A 23056-nucleotide genomic window follows, 5' to 3' on the forward strand; every position below is an offset into this window, starting at 1 on the left:
ATGTTTTTCAACATTAAAACACCGCAAAAAAATTCAACCTAAAAAAAAGAAATGTTGAAATATTCGAAATAGAGGCTACAATATTCAACCCCAAAAAATTCAACCATGGCACACCAACATCCGGAGGTTACAATATTCAACCCAAAAAAATTCAACCTTGGCACACCAACATCCGGGACACAAAGGAAGAGCAATCGATTCTAGATTCAAGATCAGGAGCATGCGTCAAGCTAAAGGAGCGAGCACCCAAAACACCTTCGGCTTCGGATTGTAGCCATGTCCGTTAATAACGGGGCTTTAACTCTTCTTCATGCCATCAGTGTGGTTTGTGTCTGTAAGATTTCGTAATAGACATAAACCCGACAGGACCTGCAGGAATAACCGCAGTACCGCCGAGTGCGGAAGTGGTCGGTGGAAGGATCCTTTTTCTGAGCGGCACAAGCCGATCTCAGTTGGCTATTAAGCGGCATTCAAAGTCCACGTGACGTTAAATGAGTCTTCATGGCCATGGTTAAACTTTATTGAGGATCTGGCACAACACAGTGACCTGCAAGTAGTGCAGAGTCTTACATAAAGGGATGTACGTCTTAATGCGAGGCTTTAGAATTTATCTCAAAGTTTTGCTCATAAAGTCTGAAACGAGAACCCATTTTCAGTGACGGTGTTACGTGCCTACTGGTTTTTGAACTACTGGTTTGGCTAAGGGTGCGTGTTTGTCCGTCACTTGAGTCGTCACACATTTGCAAACATATTGTGCTGAAAATGTTCAAAAATGCATCCCATATCCATTGCAGCGATTACGATTGTATAAGTGAGCACCACGTCACTGCCACGTATGAAGAAATACATAAAAGAACATTTATTAAAAGTCCGCCACAACCGGGATTCGAACCGTGTCGCGCAAAATAACATTGTGCCACAAAGCAGCTGCGCTACACACTCGGCCAACCAAGCTTATAGGTTTCTTAATGACTTGTATAGTTGTAATAGAGTTGTATATCGTCAGTGGCAAGCAAACGTTTTGGTTCAAGGTGAACATTATATGTTCTTTTATGTATTTCTTCATACGTTGCCACACTGATGGCATGAAGAAGAGTAAAAGCCCCGTTATTATTGGAAATGTTTACAATCCGAAAGCCGAAGGTGTTTTGGGTGCTCGCTCCTTTAACTTGACGCACGCTCTTGATCTTGAATCTAGAATCGATTGCTCTTCCTTAGTGTCCCGGATGTTGGTGTGCCAAGGTTGAATTTTTTGGTTTGAATATTGTAACCTCCGGATGTTGGTGTGCCAAGGTTGAATTTTTTGGGGTTGAATATTGTAGCCTCCATTTCGAATATTTCAACATTTTTTTTTTTTTTTTTTAATGTTGAAAAACATTCAGGTACATAATTTCAATGCATAAATATTCAGTGCTAGAAATTCAATCAACTTTTTATTTCAACCCCCGATAGCACAGATTTACTTCCATAGGATTCTCCCTCTAATCCCACACTTTACATTAGACTTTAGATCTTCCTGTAATTACTTTGCGCAAATGTATTGTGATGTCTCAATTTTATAGCCTGTGCAGGATAGGCATGTTCACAAAGATGACAGGGAAAAGTTGCAACTCGAAGACTGATTTAATTTTCATGGGAAATGTTAAGTCCTCCCTAACATTTCCCATGAAAATGAAATCAAGGCAAAACAGGGCACCTTTTTGGTGACTGTTTTTAGCGGATTCACTTTGTGAGATGTGGGGTTCTCTGTGTGTGTCTTCTTGTATTTACTTTTTAGCTTGTAGAATAGATGTCCGCTTGTAGGACAGATGGCGTGACCGGATCGGTCCTTATAAGGCAGACAATGTGAATGGTGGAAAAGAGAGCACAGGAAAAATGAAGATAAAATATTATCTGAGATAACACACCTGCGACCGAAGGGAGAGCCAGTTTGAACCCATTTTCAGGGCAAGGCCGAAGGCTGCAGGAGAGAGTACCAGACACTCATTGTTCGGGGAAGGCGTTTGTTACAGAAGGATGAACTGGGTTGAACCAACGTTCAAGGGCACCAGAGGGATTAAAACAGGTCAGTGCCAGAAGGCAGGCGGACTTTGGAAGGGATTTGCTTGCGATGCATTTCGATGTATTTCATTGTCTCCAGATATATCTGCGGAGAATTGCTCATGTACAACTTTTTCTCTTCTAAATAAATGTTAAACTTTTTAACTAATTTCCTGCAGTGGATTCTTCTATCAACCAACTCGGGTGGATAAGGAATATCCTAACAATTTTGGGGGCTCGTCCGGGATAGGAGTTTTCCTGCAGGGGGGAATTCGGTCCAAGAGCTTTCATCTGCTGAACACTGCGTACTCCCAGGCCGGCCTCAAAACAAGGTAAGCAGAAACCTGTTACTAATTCTGCATATTGATTAATCTAAAATAAGGAGTACGCTGTGGATTGGTGGTGAAGGAACCAAATTGATACATGAGCAATTCACTAAAGTTAATATTAAGGAAACCGGTAAAAGTGCACAACAATAGTACCGGCGAGTACTATTGGGTTTAGTAGGTACCGGCGAGTACCAAGGGATCTTCTATCCGACACAAATTAAAGGATCAGGGATCCTATTGGGTTTAGTAGGTACCGGCGAGTACTATTGGGTTTAGTAGGTACCGGCGAGTACCAAGGGATCTTCTATCCGACACAAATTAAAGGATCAGGGATCCTATTGGGTTTGGTGGGTACCGGCGAGTACCAAGGGATCAATGATCTGACACAAATAAAAGGATTTTGAATCCTAGTCTTTGGTTTGGCAACCCCATCAGTTCCTGACGAGGGCTGAAGTCGCTAGGTGAGTGTCCTGGGGATTTGAGGACCCCCGAAAACTGGTCTTTGGTTTGGCAACCCCATCAGACCCTGACGAGGGCTGAAGTCGCTAGGTGAGTGTCCTGGGGATTTGAGGACCCCCGAAAACTGGTCTTTGGTTTGGCAACCCCATCAGACCCTGACGAGGGCTGAAGTAGCTAGGTTGGAGTCCTGGGGATTTGAGGACCCCCGAATCCCAGGGTTGGAGTCCCTAGGAGTAAAAGCTCCTTAAATCCTGGGCTGCAGTCTCTGAGCAGCTCGTGTGTGTGTGTGTGTGTGTGTGGGTGCAAGCAAGCAGGAGAGTGAAAAAAAAAAAAAAAAAAAAAAAAAAAAAAAAAAGAGGGGAAACTGAGAACATAGACGGTCCGAGAGGTTAACATAAACTTTCGGTGTAATACATTGATGACCGAGAGGTTAACATAAACTTTCGTTGTAATACATTGATTCTCGGAAGGTTAAGATAAACTTCCGTTATAATGCATTGATTTCGAAGGGTTAAAATAAACCTTCGTTACAATAAAAGAATTCTGGAAGTATAACATAAGTTCTCAGAACAAACGGGGAAGCTTGCTGGAGCTGCGGAGAACATTTACTGTGTCACACTGAGGTGACCAGCTGTCCGAGCGGGTTAAAGCGATATAACTGGGAACTGTGGTTGGAATGGAAGATGAATATGATCAGGAAACTGTTGACGGCGGCTGGGGGCCAGCGCCGGGGTATCGATGGAAAATAATAAACGACCAGCTGAGGCTGTTGTTGGTGGCGGTGGGTGGAGAGACCACCGGGAAAAAGAAGCATGAGGCTGTGGAGCGCACGGAACGCGCGGTGAGAAAGTTGTTAGAAAAGAAAGGCGTTAGTTTGGCAGACAGGCTGTCACTGGCGCAGATTTTGTGGGAGAAGGAGAGAGATTGTAGAGAAGAAAAGAAGGAGCTTGAGTCGAAACGCGAGAAGGCGAGTGTGTTGAAAAAAGGAAAACTTCGTAAAGAGATGGAGGATGTGGAGGACATGAGGTCCGCATTGTTTTCGTATTGGATAAAAAGTAAAGCCGTGGGGAGAAATAACCAGGAACGGTGTAATGAGGAAAGACCACCGGCATACGATGTTGAAATAAACGGTGTGAATTCGGCTTCTGCACCTGCTGGGTTGTATCCTGTATTAAATATAACGGGGGGAGAGTTGGAAGTTGAAGAAAGTGTACCACTGCGGGGTTGTCGGGGCAACGAGGTAACGGGGGAAAGCCGGCCTTTCGAAGCGCGTCAAAATCGGGAGGGGTTTAAAGAATGGACGGACTCACGCACTCCGGGGAGAAGGGACAGCTCAGAAGTGCAGCGGAGAAATAAGGCGGATAAGAGAAAGTATTTAGCCGGGGCGAATGAGCGGGTGAAAACACAATTGAGATACGGGGAATCACCAGACATGGGGGAGAGAGAAAAAAAAGGCTCTGCCTCGGCTCAGGAGGAGCAAAACGGGGAATGCGGGGATAACAGCGACCCAGAGATTCACGGGGAACCGGGAAAAATGTATCCGTTATTCATGTCTTCTCGAGGGGTTAATAAATACAAGCCGTGGTCGCTGGGAGACGTGTCTGCTCTTGTCGCGCAAATGCCTGCACCATCTGAAGGGGGAGATAAGTGGCTAAAACAACTCGATACGCTTACTAACGGACACACGCTGGCGCTCGGCGACTTTAGGGCTGTAGCAGCCAGATGCATGACCGCACATGATTTAGCGGACGTGGAAAACAGAGCGGGGGTGACCCGACAAGCCGATGACGACAGATTTTTGTATTTCGCGACGGAGATCGGGGACGCAATGCGCGAGAAATGGCCACTTCTAATGTCGACTAAAATACCAAAATTACCATGGGACGCGAAGAAAACCCCGCGCGCGTATTTGGACGAATGTAAAGAAACCTGGGTAAAAAGCACTAGCCATCATCCGGGAACGGAGGGCATACAGAGAGAATGGTTCAGACAGGCGGTGCTGGAGGGAGTACCAGAGGGGGTAAAAGCTAAAATGATCACTAATCCAGACTTGCCAGGAAGTGAATCTGCTGTGTGGGAAAGACATTTACTGCACCATTTACAGGACGCGACTGAGGAAGCGACAGGGGAAGAGAAGCAGCTAAAAGAATTACAGGCTCAGCTTCTTAGGCTTCAGCTCACTAAGGTCAAACAGGAAGTGAGCGACAAGAAGCAGAAAGGGAAAGACGAGCGACAGATGACAGTCCAGGCTGCCCCAGCTGAAGGTAACGCCCCAGATTTGTATCCACTCCCACCATGGGAGGAGACGTCGTATGGGACAGCCCAGGGGTGGGGCCCAAACCGAGGGGGCGGTTATCGGGGAGGTTACAGAAGTAATTACAGGGGTGGCGCTGGTCGGAGAGGATCATACGGTGGGGGAGGAGAAAGAGGCGGCTACCAAGGGAGAGACGCTTGTTTCAACTGTGGTATGGAGGGGCACTGGCGCATGGAGTGTCCTAGCAAAAAGAAGAGACAGGGGAGGGGCAGGGGTGTCCCGTCTCGGGGGGCTTGGGCCCCCAATCCACATGCTGCGCCACCTAGGGGACAATACCCTGCACTGGAGGACTGGGGCTATGAGGCGGATGCCTCTCAGTGACACACCCCGATGGGAGACTCCGACAGCAGGGGCAGGGCAGACCCCATGCTGTCACTCACGGTACTGCAACAACAACTTCCGTTTCTCGTTGACACTGGGGCCACATACTCCACCATACAAGCGGCGGGCTCGTCTGCTATGTCCAAAGACAGTGTCAGCGTTATGGGATTCTCCGGGGTGTCACAGAAACTGCCTATAACAGTCCCCCTACCGGTGAAAGTGGGAAATCAGACATTGACTCACTCTTTTGTTGTCTCACCTCAAGTTCCAGTGAATCTTATGGGAAGGGATCTTCTCATCAAAACAGGGGCTTCAATCTTGTGCGGCCCGGACGGACTGAGTGTCACATTGCTGGATGGAACTGTGTTGCATTGCAATGACAATGGACAGACTAATGGCCAGTGGGTGATGCAGCCACTGCAACAACAACAGTGCGCAGACATTTACTGGGGCCTCCTAAAGCCTGAGTGTCCTGACATCCCAGGGGTGATGGCTCTTTACCAAAAGTGGAAGCCTTGGATAACTCTTCTTGATCCGTATGTTTCTCCTCCTGACCCGCCTCATGTAACATTGTTCTATGATAGACAAGGGGATGATTGCTACTGGGATGAATTTATGGGGCACTTAGAGAGCACTGAGTGGGAGGTGACGTCCCAAAACCTCTATGTGGGCCCAGAAGGGGTAGCCACAGCTGTTATCCTCTCTCCTGATCAATTGAAATGGTATTTAATGAGCCAAGAGGCGGTGCCACATGTATCGCTGGCTCTGCATCCCAAACATCAGGCTAAAGACTTGGGTCCAATGACTAAACGAGCAGTGCTGCTAGATGACTGGGTGTGCACTCAACTGCCTGATGTTTGTTTTTCTCCTTCCGCTAAGATGTACAGAATTTCAGGGAAAGCGACTAACACTGTCATTTTAACGCACGAACAGGTGTCCAGAGACCACGGAAGGGAGAAGACCGACCATCCCCACACAGCTATCCTTCTTGAGAAACTTCCAGACTACCTCTGGTCCGAAGGCCCGACGGACGTAGGTTTTTGTAACACATGTAAACCAGTAACGTTTGAAATTCAAAAGCGACCCCCCATTTGGCAGTCCCAATACCCTCACAAGCCAGCCGCGGCAGAGGGGATCAGGGACACTATAGAGGGACTCATTAAGTCAGGAGTACTGGAGCCCTCTCAGTCCGCCTGGAACACGCCCATTCTTCCGGTAGAAAAGGCAGCAACTGGTAAATATCGCATGGCACATGATCTCAGAAAGATAAACGACATGCTGGTAACGACAACGGTACCCGTCCCGAACCCATACACTGCGTTGACTAGTCTAACACCACAACAACAATGGTTCACGTGCATTGATTTGGCAAACGCGTTCTTTTGCATACCCCTACAGGAAAACTTGCGGGATGTATTCTCATTCACATATGGGAACAAGCAACTACGTTATACTCGGCTACCGCAAGGATTTGCTCTTTCACCTGGTATTTTCAATCAAGTGTTAAAACAAGCATTGACAGGTTGTCCGCTCCCAGAGGGCACGACGCTGATCCAATACGTCGACGATATCCTCCTCGCATCCACTTCAGCTGAATCCTGTGTGGAAGCAACAGACACCATCTTACGCTGGTTGGCCACGACCGGTTTCAAGGTCAGTAAGTCAAAGTTGCAGGTCGCCAGGCGGCAGGTTTCGTTTCTGGGGAGAGTGCTGTCAGGAAGCGGCTCAGGGCTCTCAGCCGCGCACAGGTCCAGTATTCTCCACCATTCGCGTCCACAGAATGTAAAGGAAATGCTTTCCTTCCTAGGACTCACGGGGTTCAGCAGACAATTCATTCCGCGTTATTCAAATCTCACTCAGATTCTACGTGCAAAGGTAAACGAGAAGGGGATGAGGAACCTCACTGCTGAACTCGATTGGGACCAAGAGGCGGAGGAGGCATTTATTACACTAAAAACAGAGCTGGCGCAGGCCGCAGACCTTGCAGTTCCAGATTACAGCGCGCCGTTTTACCTGGACGTTTCTGAAACAACAGGGGTAGTAAATGGGGTTTTGTTTCAGAAAAAGGGGGAGGATAAAAGGAAGGTGCTTCTGTATATCAGTGCCATGATGGACAACATGGAAAAACGACACCATGAATGCACACAACACGCAGCAGGGGTTGCAAAGCTATTAATGAAAACAGCACACATAGTCATGGGCCACCCACTACACGTGCTAACAACACACAGCATAGTAGCTTATGTAAACTCACAAACTTTCACGATGACGTCACTAAGACAAAGAAGGCTGAGCAAGCTGTTAGAAGCTCCAAACCTCACCTTCACACATGAAGGCATCAACATGGCTGATCACATGAGAGAGGGGAAACCACACCAATGTGAGTACAAGGTGGAGCTGGAAGCAAAAGCACGAACCGACTTAAAAAGCACACCACTGACACACTTTGATTGGCAATTGTTCACTGATGGCAGCTGCTTCAGACATCCACAACATGGGTTGCAGTCCGGATACGCGGTAGTCAGAAGTAATGGGGCAGGAACAGAGGTTCTGGAAGCGGGAAGAATTCAGGGTCAACAGTCAGCACAGAGAGCGGAGGTACTCGCGCTGATAAGAGCGCTACAGCTGGCAGAAGGGAAGGCAGTAAACATCTATACTGACTCGGCTTATGCGGTAGGAGCAGCTCACGTGGAGCTGGGGCAGTGGTTAAGAGCAGGTTTTCTGACGGCTGGAGGAAAACCGATTAAACACGAACCAGAAATGAAAGACTTGGCGGCAGCCTTGGCTCTACCAAGCACAGTGGCCATTATAAAGTGTAAAGGACACGAGCAGTCCAACAGCACGGTGGCAAAGGGAAACCAGGCAGCAGATCAAGCTGCAAAACAGGCTGCAGGTTACCAAATGGGGCTCCAAATGGTAAGTGCAGAAGAAGAGGGACAGTTGGGGCCACAACTTAATGAGGAGCAAATTGCAGAAGCCCAAAAGGGGGCGTCTCCACAGGAGAAAACGGTGTGGAAACAAAGAGGGGCTACGGAGGCTGGAGGCCTCTGGAGGTCCCCGGACGGTCGTCCAGTGCTACCACCTGAAATCAGAAACAGGTGTTTGCAGGAGGCACACGGGATGGCACATGTGGGACACAAACAGATGAATAGGAATCTTTGTCACTGGTGGCATCCGTTTTTGGCAGACATGACACGTGAATATGTTAAGACCTGTAAAATATGCATCACGTTTAACCCAAAACCGACGGTGAAGCCGGAGATGGGGGTGTTTCCGTTGACATTGGTCCCGGGACGGGAAATAGTCATCGACTACACTGACATGATCACCCGATGCGAAGGTAAAAGGTATCTCCTGGTATGCGTGGACGCCTTGACCGGCTGGCCAGAGGCGTGGCCCACAAAAAAAGAGGACAGTAAATCTGTTATCAAATGTTTGATAAACCATTACATACCAAGACATGGGTTCCCTGAGAAAGTCAGGTCTGACAACGGCACACACTTCAAAAATCATGACCTACAAGAAGTGGAGAGAATGTTGGGTCTGAAACATGCTTTTGGTACAGTATATCACCCCCAATCCCAAGGGAAAGTAGAACGCATGAACCAAAACTTAAAACAAAAATTGGCTAAAATCTGTGCACAGACAAATTTAACCTGGGTTCAAGCCCTCCCACTTGCATTAATGGCCATCAGAAGCTCAGTCAATCAGGGTACAGGTTTCACCCCATACGAGCTGACCACTGGAAGACAGTTTCCCGGACCAAGCGCAGGCTTGAAGCTCCAGCCTGACCCGGAGACACCGACAGGTGAGTATGCAAGTCAATATAACGAACTACGAGCTCTCGTTTCAGATTTTGCGGTCCAGGTGCGAGACAGAACCGGAGGGCAGAACACCCCTGATCCCCACACAACAGCCTGGGTCCTCCTGAGGGTCATTAAGAGGAAGTGGTCGGAGCCACGGTGGACAGGACCATACCAGGTGGAGGAGAGAACCTCACACGCTGTGAGGCTGAGAGGGAAAGGGGACACCTGGTACCACTGGAGCCAGTGCGCCCCCGCGGACGAACCGGGTCGCACTCTTCAGGACATCCTGACAACGCAGCAGAAAGAGACGGAACTGGGCACTGGATAGTGCCCGGACGTGCTCTCGGCGGGCAGTGACCGACAGACACCCAGTGCATGGTGTTCTGTGTTGACTGTCTACAACGAAAGAAGAAGACCAGCGACAAAGAAATGCACAATGCTATCCTCTCCTCTCCTCTGTTCTATCTTTCTCAATTCTCCGCAGTTAGTTTAGTTGAAATAGAGAATGTTGAGTACGCTTAATATTTCCATAATTGCTATGGGGGGGGTAACGGTTGTAATTGCATTAGCTCTTATATACTTAGCTGTCACAGGTTCCACCTTGTTTGTTTGAGTGTTATTACAGTGTTGATACTATATAGCTTGGGTTGTTTTTGGGTATATCTTTCTGTGAGTTGTTTGTGTAATCTAGTGGAAAGGAAGCGAGCCACAGTAAGCGACAGAACCAACACTTGGGGGTCCCTTCTCAAAGTCAGACACGAAAAGACAGGGTGTGGTGTAAGGTAAGAGGTTTAAAGGTCCAGGGGAGGCCCTCCTCCATCAGTATCACAACAGACCGGCATGATGGGCAACGGCTCCAGGGGTGGAGGACTCCACGCGTTGGGGGGCTGGAAATGTATGGGCTTCATGGTACTAATCTCGATTGCCATAGTGTGGGGTATACTCTGGTTTTTTGAAGGCTCACACGTCACCCCCATGGCAACGCCCACCATCCTCTCCCGCACACGCCGCGATTTCAAGAAGGGGTGGCCATGCGATAGAAAGGCGAAGATCTTACGGTACGTTAGAGGAAGCACGACGACCTTTGAGTTTGATTTATGCGACGTGATACATTGTTATCGGAATCACGCATCATGGACAAAGTGCAATTTGTACCTGTGCGCAGATCCGTATTTCCATAGTGTGTGTGCACGGGCGCGGTACCTACACAAAGAAAGTGAGAGGTGTGGATCATGGGGACACGTAGCAAAATATACTGGCGCTAACTGGGCCCCATACGGACCCTACTCCGACCCTTCGTGGTGGTCCAACGTTACCTTTTCCAGAAAACCCCAAAGCACCATCTCGATCAACCGGGTTAGTCTCACACTAGCAGGATTTTATAGTGCACCCCCCAGCAGAAATCCGAAATATGGGGATTTCTACTTCACTTTGGGGCTTGAACGAACAGGGGAGGACGCCCAGGGGATACTGCAGCTTGTTTTTGTTGACCCTCCGGCCTCTCGTCCAGGGAGACCCACACCTCCTCCAGACAGACAGGGGGCACTCGCTATGGCTATTGACTACTCTCAACTAAAACCCTTAGATATTGTTGGGTTCTGAAGGCCGAAGGGGAGACCAGCTTCCCTTTGTTCTCGTCCAGGCAGGGTACGGTGAATCAAAAGTCAACTAACTCGGGTTTTAAGAATCAAAAAATATTTAATAACTAAACAAAGAGTAAGGCCTACAATTACAAAGTGAAAAACAATTGTGAATAGTGATATATTTCGCGAAATAGAGATTTCCCCGGCCAAGTCAAAAGTGACTCCTCAGGACGGCTGCAGGAAAAATCTGCCTGTTCTTCTCCCGGTTCGATGATTTGAAGCTCCCGGGGGGGGGTTGTCTTCTGGGTGTATTCGAATGTCATTGGCTCCTTCAATGTATCTCCTCCTGGTCCAGCCTTTTCACACCTAGGTGTGAATCTGCTGCAGTACCCTGAAACCCTCTCTGTCTCTTCTGTCCCTCACATTCCAATGCATTCTCTTGTAAACATCTGGCTTTATGCCTCAAAGAGTGAAAATAACATCATATACATAGTTTGTCTTCATCTTGTAACTAGTACACTTCAATTACAACACAACATATAAGATCACAGTACTTAATGGTTTATCACAGTTTATCTGGTGCAACACATTGCCTCATTCGGCTGTCTTGCATCCACTTGCTTAACTATTACCTGACAGGAGAAAAAACTCCTACAAAAACCCTCTCTGGGGAAAGTAGGAGAAATCCATAAAGGACGGCAATTAGCTTCCGTCCCCAGGTTTTAACATTACATCATGACAGGATGTTAATGTGTACAGTATTTATATGATTTATATGACTTTAAATTGTTATTGTCTATAATACATTCACTTCATTTAACATACAAATGTAATATATACTATCTGACATCACACAAACTACTATTCTATACTAACATTGTTACACGTAATCTACTTCCCACCACTAGGTGTGCACTTCTACTTAAATCCCTAACAAATTCCCTCCTTGCTCACAGTTCACTGTGAGCATCTCTCAGGGACAACAATTATCACACAGTCATATCCATCAGCAAAGCTTGTCCTTCAACATTTATTCGCTACCGCTTTCCCTCTACTCTAATCTCCCTAAGTGTTGACCCATGTTGACGAATCCCTGCTGGAGTCCAAAAATGCAGGAGTTGTAGCTTCTTCCGCAGTGGACTAAATTACAACTGTAACACAAGAAGGGTTTACGTAGACAAGAACACACTTTTCCATTGTGCAAAAATACTGACAAACCCGTTGGTGAGAGGAGGGTTGTCGCCTTAGCTGTCTGTCAGCTGCTGGTAGTGCCGTCAGTCAAGCCGGTGCTCTGGTCACCGAGTCATCAGGAGCTGTGTTGTTGGAGATGATCGCACAACAAACAAACCCAAACATTTTGCAGAAGCTACTGCTTCCAGCTACCATCATGTCTAAAGCCACTTTATTATTCCAGGCAATGAGTCTCATGCATCTAATGACTCATTCAGGTCTTCATTCGTAGCACCTGTTGTTATCAAATGCAGTTTCATCCAATTAACAATTTTATTACTGTTCACAAATCCATCTGCGATCTGATTCTAGAATTCAATCTCCTGTGGCACCCTCCTTGGCACTTTCATAGCATCCTTTCTCTTACAAATGTGACTTTTAGACTAATGTAGTTCATTCATGCTTCTCAAGGCTTTCTCTGGTGGTATTTATTCCCAGTGATGTGATCTTAACTACCAGTAACTGAGTCTATTGTTAACCCTCTTTAGGTGACTCGTGAGTCCTTCCCCTGAGAAATCAGTGTAGTTCTTATCACAAAAAATCTTGAAGATGTTCCTCTGGATCTCCTTGTGAATTCAATCTGTGAAGTAACTTAGTTGTTTAAGGTTTAACACACATTAATTTGCAAGAGACAAAGTATCTGAAACTAAAGAACAAGTATTATAAGGAATATAATTTACCCCCACTAGGGGCAGCTCAGGATGTGACTTTCAAAAAAAATGCTCCCCCTGTTTGTTTCCGGAAGGATGACATCATCAAACCGAATATCCGTTTTATAATGGCAGCCCCACAGTGCTTTAAAATAAAAATTACACATTAAGGAAGAGAACATAACCACCGGGTCAAGGGATGTGACCCTGTCCTCTATAGTTTTACCCTTCTTCACCAATGGACACACTCTCTCCACCTATTGTTGTGTGGAGTCATTTGCATTGAAGAATGATCTCAGCCCTGTTTGGAGTGAAATGGAAACAGCACATACAAGAACCTCTCGCCATCTTAAAACAATTGTCTCTGTAACGATAAATCCTTTTAACTTGAGACAATACTGCAGTTATCTAATTTAAGGACAATTCTACGAAATGGTGAACTTCTCTTTCACCGTATGCCCAGTAGATCACATGTCGATGTGTCTAATGTTGCTTAATTTAACCTCGGTAATGATGGTCATTGTGACCCTATAGCTGCTCTGAATGCATTCAAACCCCTCAATTTCTGTTATGCGTTAATCTCCTTAGCATTTGTTTCTATGCCTCCTGATCATGTCCATCATAAGTGTATTCAAGTGTAACAGCAGTTCCTGGCCCTCCTCTACTCCGCAAATGGTGTGTGACATCAGCTCAGTGTTCGTGATTTTCTTTGTTGTGTGTGAGTGTGTCTATACTTCTCTTTAATGTTCCTCTGCTGGAACATCTGTTGTTGTCAGCAGGTTGGTCCAATGACACGTAGCTGCCATCCTAGACGTGTGATTTAGCTTCACACTCCCTCCTTGGTCCTTGGACACCCACAGTTCCTATGAGCTGACTGCTCTGAGAACAAGATTCCTCAATCCGCTGTTGAATAGAGAAGCACAAGTGGTGCAGCTATGTGTGTGCATGCGTGTAGATGTGTGTGAGAGAGTGGATGTACGTGTGCTCTACTCCCGTTGCTAAAGCAAATCAGTTCTCCCATCTAGTGTGTGCATATTTAAACCATAACTGGAACTCAACATTTTACCCAATCATTTCCTTAATACTCAGTTAATTGTATCATCTGTGTGTCTCATCAGTCCTTGCGTCTGTGAATGAGAAGAGCAATGTTACTACACATCCGTTCCAGAAAGAAAAGTCAGCTTGGTGCTTCCAGCGTCTGCTGTTATCTCAAAACCGCCACACGAGTATCTAAACTCCTTTTGGATCTTCAGGGGTTTTGCTACAAACATTCTAATCATTTTGGAAGTAATTTCTACGAGAACTATTAAGTAAGACTATATCTTCTTCTTAACACCTTGAATCAATGAAATCTACACATCTATGTTGGATTAGACATTCTAACTCTGTTATTTAAAAACTGATGTTTTTGGTTTACTCTCTAAAAGCATACTATAATTTCCTAATTGGCAGAATCTCTAGTTGTACTCAGTCTCTAGGTGTTACATCCTTCAGCCTTTGTAATGCTAAACACCACCAGGCCTCCTTCTGCCTCACACAGGCGTAAAGTCCCCTCAACGCCGTTTCTACTGGGTGTCGTAGCCGATCTGGACTTCCTTGCATTGAAGTCGCCTGTTCCTGATTGAAAAGCAAAACAGAGTTATCAATTGTCATGCACTGATATTTGAGGAAAAATGTGTAAATCAAAATCATAGAAAAGGATTGCTTCCTTTCAAACCGTGTGTGATGCTCAAACCTGCATGTGTGACTCAGAGATGAAATACAACCTGTGGATTTTTATGGCTCCACCAGATTCCTCCTCTTATCAGTTGTTGTTGCAGCAGGGAGTCCTGCTTACTTACCTCCCCCATGTCGCCATCACCTTCCAGACTCTGCATCTCTTCTGAAATGCAGCCTCTCAAACTTGTCCCTAATTTACTTCTAATTCTATACCTGCTTATAGCTAGTCCCTCTAACGCCTAAATCATGGAAAGAGTTCTCTACTAATATTAGGACAACATAAAGCCTATACAGCTAAAAATACTTCTCTACCCACCACAACTAGAGTAATTAGCACCTAGATGACACTTGTAAATCTTGCTTTCTTAAAAGGAAAATCTCTTCTTTGTTCTTGCTGTACTGGTCCTGTTCCCTCATGCTCAAACTCCCTGCAAGTTGCTTTGGATTAGAACATCAGCTGTATAAAAATGTTATGCATGTCAATCAAACAATGCTTCTGCATAAATCTATCTGACCCTGGTGTATTTACCTATTGCTTGTAAAAATGCCCTCTTCTAACGGCCTTGTTTCCGACCAAATTGAGGAGCAATTCATTTATCAAAAATTCAAATATCCTATATAACTGATTATTGACCCCCATGGTCAACTCAGAAAAATTAACACCCCTGTTGTCTTAAATGCCCCATTCGATGTTCTCTTTGTGTTTTCGCTTGTAGGTCCCATCCCAAAAGTGTAATATGACCGTTCCATGTCTTAATCAACTTCATCCACCAAACCATCTTTCTTCATTCTAACCTTGAAGTAATAGATCTGCTCACGCTAGGATTCACAAATCTTGCTTCACATGTCACCATCATACAATCAGTTCTCTCATTGCTGTTAAACTATTCAACATCCTTTACCTTCTTCCAAATGAACCATCCCATGGCCTCATTGAGGTCTCCCATAAACCACAGTCACTAGTGGATGAGCATCTGCAGATGTATCATCGTATCATTAAAACCCACAGCTTAAACAATGTATCAGAAGGTAAGTCTCAACCCCCTCAGTGAAATAACAAAAGGTTCTCCAACACTTTTAGAACGGGGTCACAAAACAACAGGGAAGATAGTGATTCCCTTGATCCTGGAAAGTACCCAGAGATAGTGAAATCAATTTGCATCCGACCCATCTGGTCAGGACCTCCCCCACTACTTTGTCCTAAGTGTTAATCTCCACTTTTACTGCTCTGCCGCCCAAAAGCAAAGCAGAGGATCAGGGAGGCATGTCTGTTACCTGCAAACTCAAACTTAGCTCGTGTCCAAGTTTAGATTCCATTCATTCACTCATTCATTCAACACTGATAGATCACCGATCTCTCATGTTTAGCACAGTCAAATGTAGCGTGTACTCTTCATTGAACCATTACAAGTCGACCGTCTGTAACAAAGTTCCCATATTTCCTGTACCGCTACTATCAATGTTCCTTGATCAGACATTTGCTTCCATCATCAAGATACTGTATCAAGTGTATCGTGCACTATACACTCAATGGCAGCACTCAACAATTTACAGCTCATCTCTGAGTGTAGGAAAAGACTAGAACAACAAACATTAATGCCAAAACACGACACTATACACAAAAATTCTCCTCCTTACTCATTACCTTCATTCCTTATTTAAATCTTTCATAACCTTGTCTCCTAGTTTTCAATGACTGTTTCCCTTCCCTTGTTTTAAATCAATCTTTCCTATGGGTTTTAAATCTATTTTCAGCTGACACTCTCAGTGGTCTATATTCTCCCTCTTCTACCTGGAATGTGAGTCGTAAACTGTGGAGGCTAGGGTCCTTATCTGGGCAGTTGGTAAGGAGCGGGGGTCGGTGTGTCACCAGTTAGTTGTTGGGCTTTGTCTGCTTTGGGGGTTTGGCATAAGTGGGGTGGGGGTGAGGTGGATCCCTCCTCTGGTTCTGCTGGGACGGCGTTGTATGGGGAGCCCACTGGGGAGGGGCATTGGACCACCTGTTTCCTTCATATTTCACTGGACATGTTTTTGACCAATGTCCCACCTGTCCACATATGTAACACTCATCTTCCCCATAACCTCCTTGGTGGAATTCTCTCCTCCCGGTGCATTCACGCCCTCTGCCTCGGCCCTGCCCCCTGTACTGTGGTGGTTGGTGGTGACCCATTGAACGGTCTCTGACTGCTGGAGCTGGATATTGGGCTTGTGGAGGAACGGGGAATTGGGTCTGTTCATCACTCACCGGCAGTTGTTTTTTGGCTCGCTGTTTACTCTTTGCTTCAGCATCTACTTTTCCCAGTTGAACCTTTAGGAGCCGTTTTGTCAGTCTCTTAATTTCTTCCTGTTCGCTCGTCTCCACTGCCTGCTGTCTCTGGTGATAGTGGGTGAGACAGTCTCTCCATGTGATGTCATCCATACTGTTCAGTCCCACTACTCCTCCCAGCGCTGTTTGAATTGGCAGGGACAAGCCTTGCTCCACAGTGTATCGCCAAACTACACAACTAGCTTCATTACTATTGTGTCCTTCACCTGTGGCCTCATGCCATTCTGTTTCTGCTCTCCTCAGATACTGCGACATGTCTTCGTCTGGTTTCATACTCAGCCCCATCAGGATGGTCAACCTTAGTTTTGTAGGCCAGATGTTTCGCATTGTGGCCCAAAAGACTCCTCTGATTTGATTGAATGGAGTCTTATCTTCTTGGTTGGTCGTTCCTGCTCTCGCTTCTAAGGCTCTTAGATTGTCAGCACCCTCCTTGTGGGCTATTAAGGCTCGTATGTCTCCAAGAGCCAACTCATCATCTTCTGTGTGCCTTTCAAAGAGCAGGATCCATAGGCTAGCTCCTCCACCCAATGGCGGCAGTCCCCCTTCCAGTGATTTCATGTCTCGATGACTCCAGGGCACAAACTCTGTCTGATCGTTGGCTTTCCTTTGTAGTGGGCACTGTGTGACAAAAGAGGCTGCAGGCGGCTCAATTCTTACAGGGAGAATGTAGTCTGCGTGGCGGTTTGGAGCCATCTTCACCAGGATAGAATGTCCGTAGGGATGACGTCCTCCAACAGCACCCTCTCCTTCTTCGCCGTTGTGTGGATGGGTTCTCTGCACATGTAGTTTGATAGACAGGAGTCCTGTTGTGATATGCAGCTCTTCTGTGACCCTCTGGCTTTCACTTGGTGCTTTCCGGCCAGGCTCACTGCTACCTGCTTCGTCTTCTTCCAGTTCATCATCAGAGTGGGGAGTGGCTGGGTCGACTGACTTCCAGTAGGCAAGCAGCCGCTTTGTGCGGACACATCTCTTTTCCTCTTTTTTGAGGGCTCTCTTCTTACTCAATCTATCTGAACAGGTGGCTCCTACATAAGCCGTAGTGACTTGATCTCTCGCTGTTACAGTCTCCCTCCACACCTTGCGCCTGTCTTCACCCACTGGTGGTGACACTGTTGGAAACCACCCATTCTTTTGCCATCTTTTCAAATAACTCTTCATCATACTCCACTCCTTCTCTCTTTCCTTGGCCTCTGTCTGTTCCTCCATCCGCTCTCTGGCCCTACCCAGCAACTCCTGAGTCGTAAACACAACCATGATACAACCTGGTGTATTCTAAACACAAACAGTCCCTTCTGTATAAGATGTTACTCTGATTCTAACTGTGAATAAATCCAAAACGAATTAAGTCTAACTCTCTGAAGAAGTGTCAAAACAAACTATAACCATAACTTGATGAATACAGTATAAACATCTAAACCTGTAAAGAAACTAAATGAACAACATCAAATCAACTACCCCAATGCAATTTTAAAAGCTATCCTGTTAGACCGCCAAGCTAAATCAAATTAAAATTATTCCTATCCGAAAAATGTCTATCTAATCAAATCAATAAATGAAGTTCAACAACCAACATCAAACAATACTGTACTGAAAATGCAAAATCAACAATCCAATTCAAAGACTATAATTACGATTGCGCAGAGTAAAAGGAACGAGTGGAGAGAAAACTGGAGAAAAAACATTAAAGTCAAAAAATTGAAAATTAAAAATTCATAAATGTCAACATCAAAATTCAAATTGAGTTTCAAAGTCCAAAGACCAAAGTCAACCGAAAACAAATTTTCTGTCTAAAAATTATTCAATCCAAATCAATAATTGAATCACAAAATTAATCAAAGTTATGATGATACAGTCAAACTACTGGTGATGTTAATCAGTTGTAGAGTGGAGTCATCGCCTCAAATGCTGAAACAAAACAAACCCTGCAACATGAACAATGATGCAACCCCCAACCCACAGACAATGCAATGACAGTCAATCTGGAATCAGTTCAACATTCAAATCAAAACCAAACACGTTCACCACGGCTTCTCAAATTACACCATCAAAATTAAGTGAACCCTCAGATCCAATTTAAAATCAATTCCAACCCAGAGTATAAACCAATTTCAACGCCACACTACAACACACAATGTTGAAATAAATTCCAACACCAATCCAGATATCAGTCAAGTTGTCTTATTAATCTTTACACTACCCCAGTAAACAAAGTCAAGTGTACATCAATGTCAGCATTCGATCACAGCAAGATATTGATAAAATATTGAACTCCCCTCTTTCACCCACCAGATGGCACACTCAGGGGTATTCCCCTCAACGTGCACTTACTACTCCAAACCACACAAAGCGCTGTCAACACAATAGCTGACGATCGAACAAAGAACCACCAAAGAGGAAGTTCCTCGACACCAAAGCACATGGATCGTAAAACGCCGAGCACATGGAACAAGCTAAATGCTATCCCACGTTGTTGCAAAGCTAATCCCCAGCCGTGCTATCAGCACCCCGCAGGCCTCTGTAGATCAGACCGTTTCACCAACACTTTAATTTCCAACAATATAATGAACCGACGCCGGAGATGGCCCGTCTCCTGATCAGATTCTATTTATAAACACAATGTTACGCAACCACATATACACATCAATTCACAATCCGGAACATTCATTCATCAATTAACCACTTGCACCTCGTTGTCCAACCACTCAACCCAGCAAACAAATATTGATCATCTGGCCTTAAACCATTCATTTACGGCCTTAAACCACTTATTTGCGGCCTTAAACCATTTACTTATGGCCTTAAACCACTTACTTATGGCCTTAAACCATTTAAATTTCAGACTCCGTAATTATTGTGAGATATCCTGGGAACTACGCGGGTGTCGTCACACGTCGCGGGAACACCCTCTCAATCTCATACGGGTCTATTACTATTAATTTGTACCGTGAGTCTCTACGATCTCGCAGACCAGTTTTAAAACCGGATTTCCTAACGCTCAAGGTCTGTACCTGAACGCACCAAATGGCGATTTGGATTTTCTAAAAGAAACAAAACCGGCTCCCATTCACATTCACTTTGCAAGAGTATGCCTCTATAGTTATGCAATAAAAAAGCTCATTGCATTCATAAATGTTACAGTACTAGCTTTAACCTTTAGCTTATAGGCCTCGCCGCCAGCACCATTCTAAGTTTTCCTAAATCTACCTATCACAGATTTCATGAAAAAGGTTCTGTTTACCTTGTCATTGGGCCCAATGGTACTCGCGGCCAGAACTCCTCAGCAACGTCTATTCCCCCCTTTCGAGCCCCACGTTGGGCGCCAATTGTTGGGTTCTGAAGGCCGAAGGGGAGACCAGCTTCCCTTTGTTCTCGTCCAGGCAGGGTACGGTGAATCAAAAGTCAACTAACTCGGGTTTTAAGAATCAAAAAATATTTAATAACTAAACAAAGAGTAAGGCCTACAATTACAAAGTGAAAAACAATTGTGAATAGTGATATATTTCGCGAAATAGAGATTTCCCCGGCCAAGTCAAAAGTGACTCCTCAGGACGGCTGCAGGAAAAATCTGCCTGTTCTTCTCCCGGTTCGATGATTTGAAGCTCCCGGGGGGGGGTTGTCTTCTGGGTGTATTCGAATGTCATTGGCTCCTTCAATGTATCTCCTCCTGGTCCAGCCTTTTCACACCTAGGTGTGAATCTGCTGCAGTACCCTGAAACCCTCTCTGTCTCTTCTGTCCCTCACATTCCAATGCATTCTCTTGTAAACATCTGGCTTTATGCCTCAAAGAGTGAAAATAACATCATATACATAGTTTGTCTTCATCTTGTAACTAGTACACTTCAATTACAACACAACATATAAGATCACAGTACTTAATGGTTTATCACAGTTTATCTGGTGCAACACATTGCCTCATTCGGCTGTCTTGCATCCACTTGCTTAACTATTACCTGACAGGAGAAAAAACTCCTACAAAAACCCTCTCTGGGGAAAGTAGGAGAAATCCATAAAGGACGGCAATTAGCTTCCGTCCCCAGGTTTTAACATTACATCATGACAGGATGTTAATGTGTACAGTATTTATATGATTTATATGACTTTAAATTGTTATTGTCTATAATACATTCACTTCATTTAACATACAAATGTAATATATACTATCTGACATCACACAAACTACTATTCTATACTAACATTGTTACACGTAATCTACTTCCCACCACTAGGTGTGCACTTCTACTTAAATCCCTAACAATATACTCGAACAGGCCACCGGCTATAAAGACGACAATCTGTGGCTTCGATGGCTGTCCCAAAACGCGGTAGAACATGGGCAGGGTAACTGTATAGCATGCGCCTCGGGTCGACCACAACTTACCACGGAGCCGGCCCCTCTGCATCCGGAAGATGCCTGGGGTTATAATTGTATGCTGGGGCTAACTCGGCAGGCAACCCCTCCAAAGTGTACCACCCTGGCGTCTCTCTTCCCACCGATACATAACAAGACAAAGCCTGGCCCGTTCACTCCGTACAGAGGCGAACCGCGTCGTTATCAGTGTTTCAACTTCACTCATACTTCCCCCACAATCAACGTAGGACAGGTCCCGGCCGACTGGTGCAACATCACAACCAGAGGGACATTGATCGGGGTATGGGCCCGGGCGGGGTTATATTATTATTGCGGGGGACAGAGGCTTTTGTCCAGAATCCAAACCAAAACAATTGGGAGATGTGCAATGATCCGACTGGCCGTACCACTAACCATGATCAGAAACAAATTGGTCAAAAGCACAGAAAAAGGAAACACTGCGCTCACTAAACGACGACGGCGGCACGTCCTGAAGCGCGCAGCTGTTGATCCGACACGGTTATTTGACCCCACCTATCAAAGTCCCACTTACATTGATGCCTTGGGGGTCCCCAGGGGAGTTCCGAATGAATACAAGCTGGCTAATCAAATCGCAGCGGGGTTTGAAAACATTCCGCTTTTGTCTGCATACTTTCCGGTAACGCCCAACAAAAATGTGGACCGCATTAACTATGTTCATTACAATGTGCTACGACTCTCCAATCTCACCAGGGATGCCGTGGAGGGTCTTTCTGAACAGCTGGCCCCCACGTCCTTAATGGCCGTACAAAACCGGATGGCCCTGGACATGTTATTGGCTGAAAAGGGGGGAGTATGCGCCATGTTCGGAGATGTATGCTGCACGTTCATTCCGAATAACACGGCTCCAGATGGTTCTGTCGCCCGCGCTTTAAGTGAACTAAAGACCCTGTCGGCCAAAATGCATGAGCACTCCGGAGTAGACAATTCCATGGAGGAGTGGATGACTAAGACGTTCGGAAAATGGAAATCTCTCATGATGACTGTCCTGTTGTCTCTAGCGACCTTTGTGGGCATACTCGTCACGTGCGGTTGTTGTTTTATTCCCTGTGCCAGAGCGCTCTGTTTACGCCTTATCTCCACAGCGATTCAACCTGAGGGGGGGAACATGATGCCATTGTTGGCCTTGAAGGGCATGGAGGACTTAGAGGAGGAGGTCGACCCGGCAGACTTACTCCATTAGTTAGGGTGATCTCTGTAAGAGATCAAAAGGGGGAAATTGTGAGATGTGGGGTTCTCTGTGTGTGTCTTCTTGTATTTACTTTTTAGCTTGTAGAATAGATGTCCGCTTGTAGGACAGATGGCGTGACCGGATCGGTCCTTATAAGGCAGACAATGTGAATGGTGGAAAAGAGAGCACAGGAAAAATGAAGATAAAATATTATCTGAGATAAAACACCTGCGACCGAAGGGAGAGCCAGTTTGAACCCATTTTCAGGGCAAGGCCGAAGGCTGCAGGAGAGAGTACCAGACACTCATTGTTCGGGGAAGGCGTTTGTTACAGAAGGATGAACTGGGTTGAACCAACGTTCAAGGGCACCAGAGGGATTAAAACAGGTCAGTGCCAGAAGGCAGGCGGACTTTGGAAGGGATTTGCTTGCGATGCATTTCGATGTATTTCATTGTCTCCAGATATATCTGCGGAGAATTGCTCATGTACAACTTTTTCTCTTCTAAATAAATGTTAAACTTTTTAACTAATTTCCTGCAGTGGATTCTTCTATCAACCAACTCGGGTGGATAAGGAATATCCTAACAACTTTATTATCTCAAAGTAAAATGACTAGTGATACAATTATAAATGAACCAGAAACCATTTTCACAGAGGAGGTGTTGAACCTTAATATTCATAGTGAATCAGACGGATCAAGGTCAAGTTTTAAATTGTTAGT

General features: G+C 45.5%; 1 protein-coding gene across 3 annotated transcripts; it reads left to right on the forward strand.

Moving 5' to 3' along the window:
- Positions 1-1734: 1734 nt before the first annotated feature.
- Positions 1735-9712, forward strand: LOC134132961 (uncharacterized). 3 transcript variants are annotated; one of them, XM_062566001.1, is made up of 3 exons: positions 3214-5092; positions 6397-6495; positions 9317-9712. In XM_062566001.1, the coding sequence occupies exons 1-2, from the start codon at positions 3505-3507 to the stop codon at positions 6453-6455; spliced, it is 1647 nt and encodes a 548-aa protein (XP_062421985.1). In that variant the 5' UTR covers positions 3214-3504; the 3' UTR covers positions 6456-6495; positions 9317-9712. The 3 variants fall into 3 exon arrangements, 2 of the variants coding, with proteins under 2 accessions (XP_062421985.1, XP_062421984.1); XR_009957124.1 differs by lacking the exons at positions 3214-5092; positions 9317-9712 and adding an exon at positions 1735-2372 and having other exon boundaries at positions 6397-7531; XM_062566000.1 differs by lacking the exon at positions 9317-9712 and having other exon boundaries at positions 6397-7531.
- The last annotated feature ends 13344 nt before the right edge of the window (positions 9713-23056 follow it).

The sequence above is a fragment of the Pungitius pungitius genome, chromosome 12 (genome assembly GCF_949316345.1).
Source record: "Pungitius pungitius chromosome 12, fPunPun2.1, whole genome shotgun sequence".
NCBI lineage: Eukaryota > Metazoa > Chordata > Actinopteri > Perciformes > Gasterosteidae > Pungitius > Pungitius pungitius.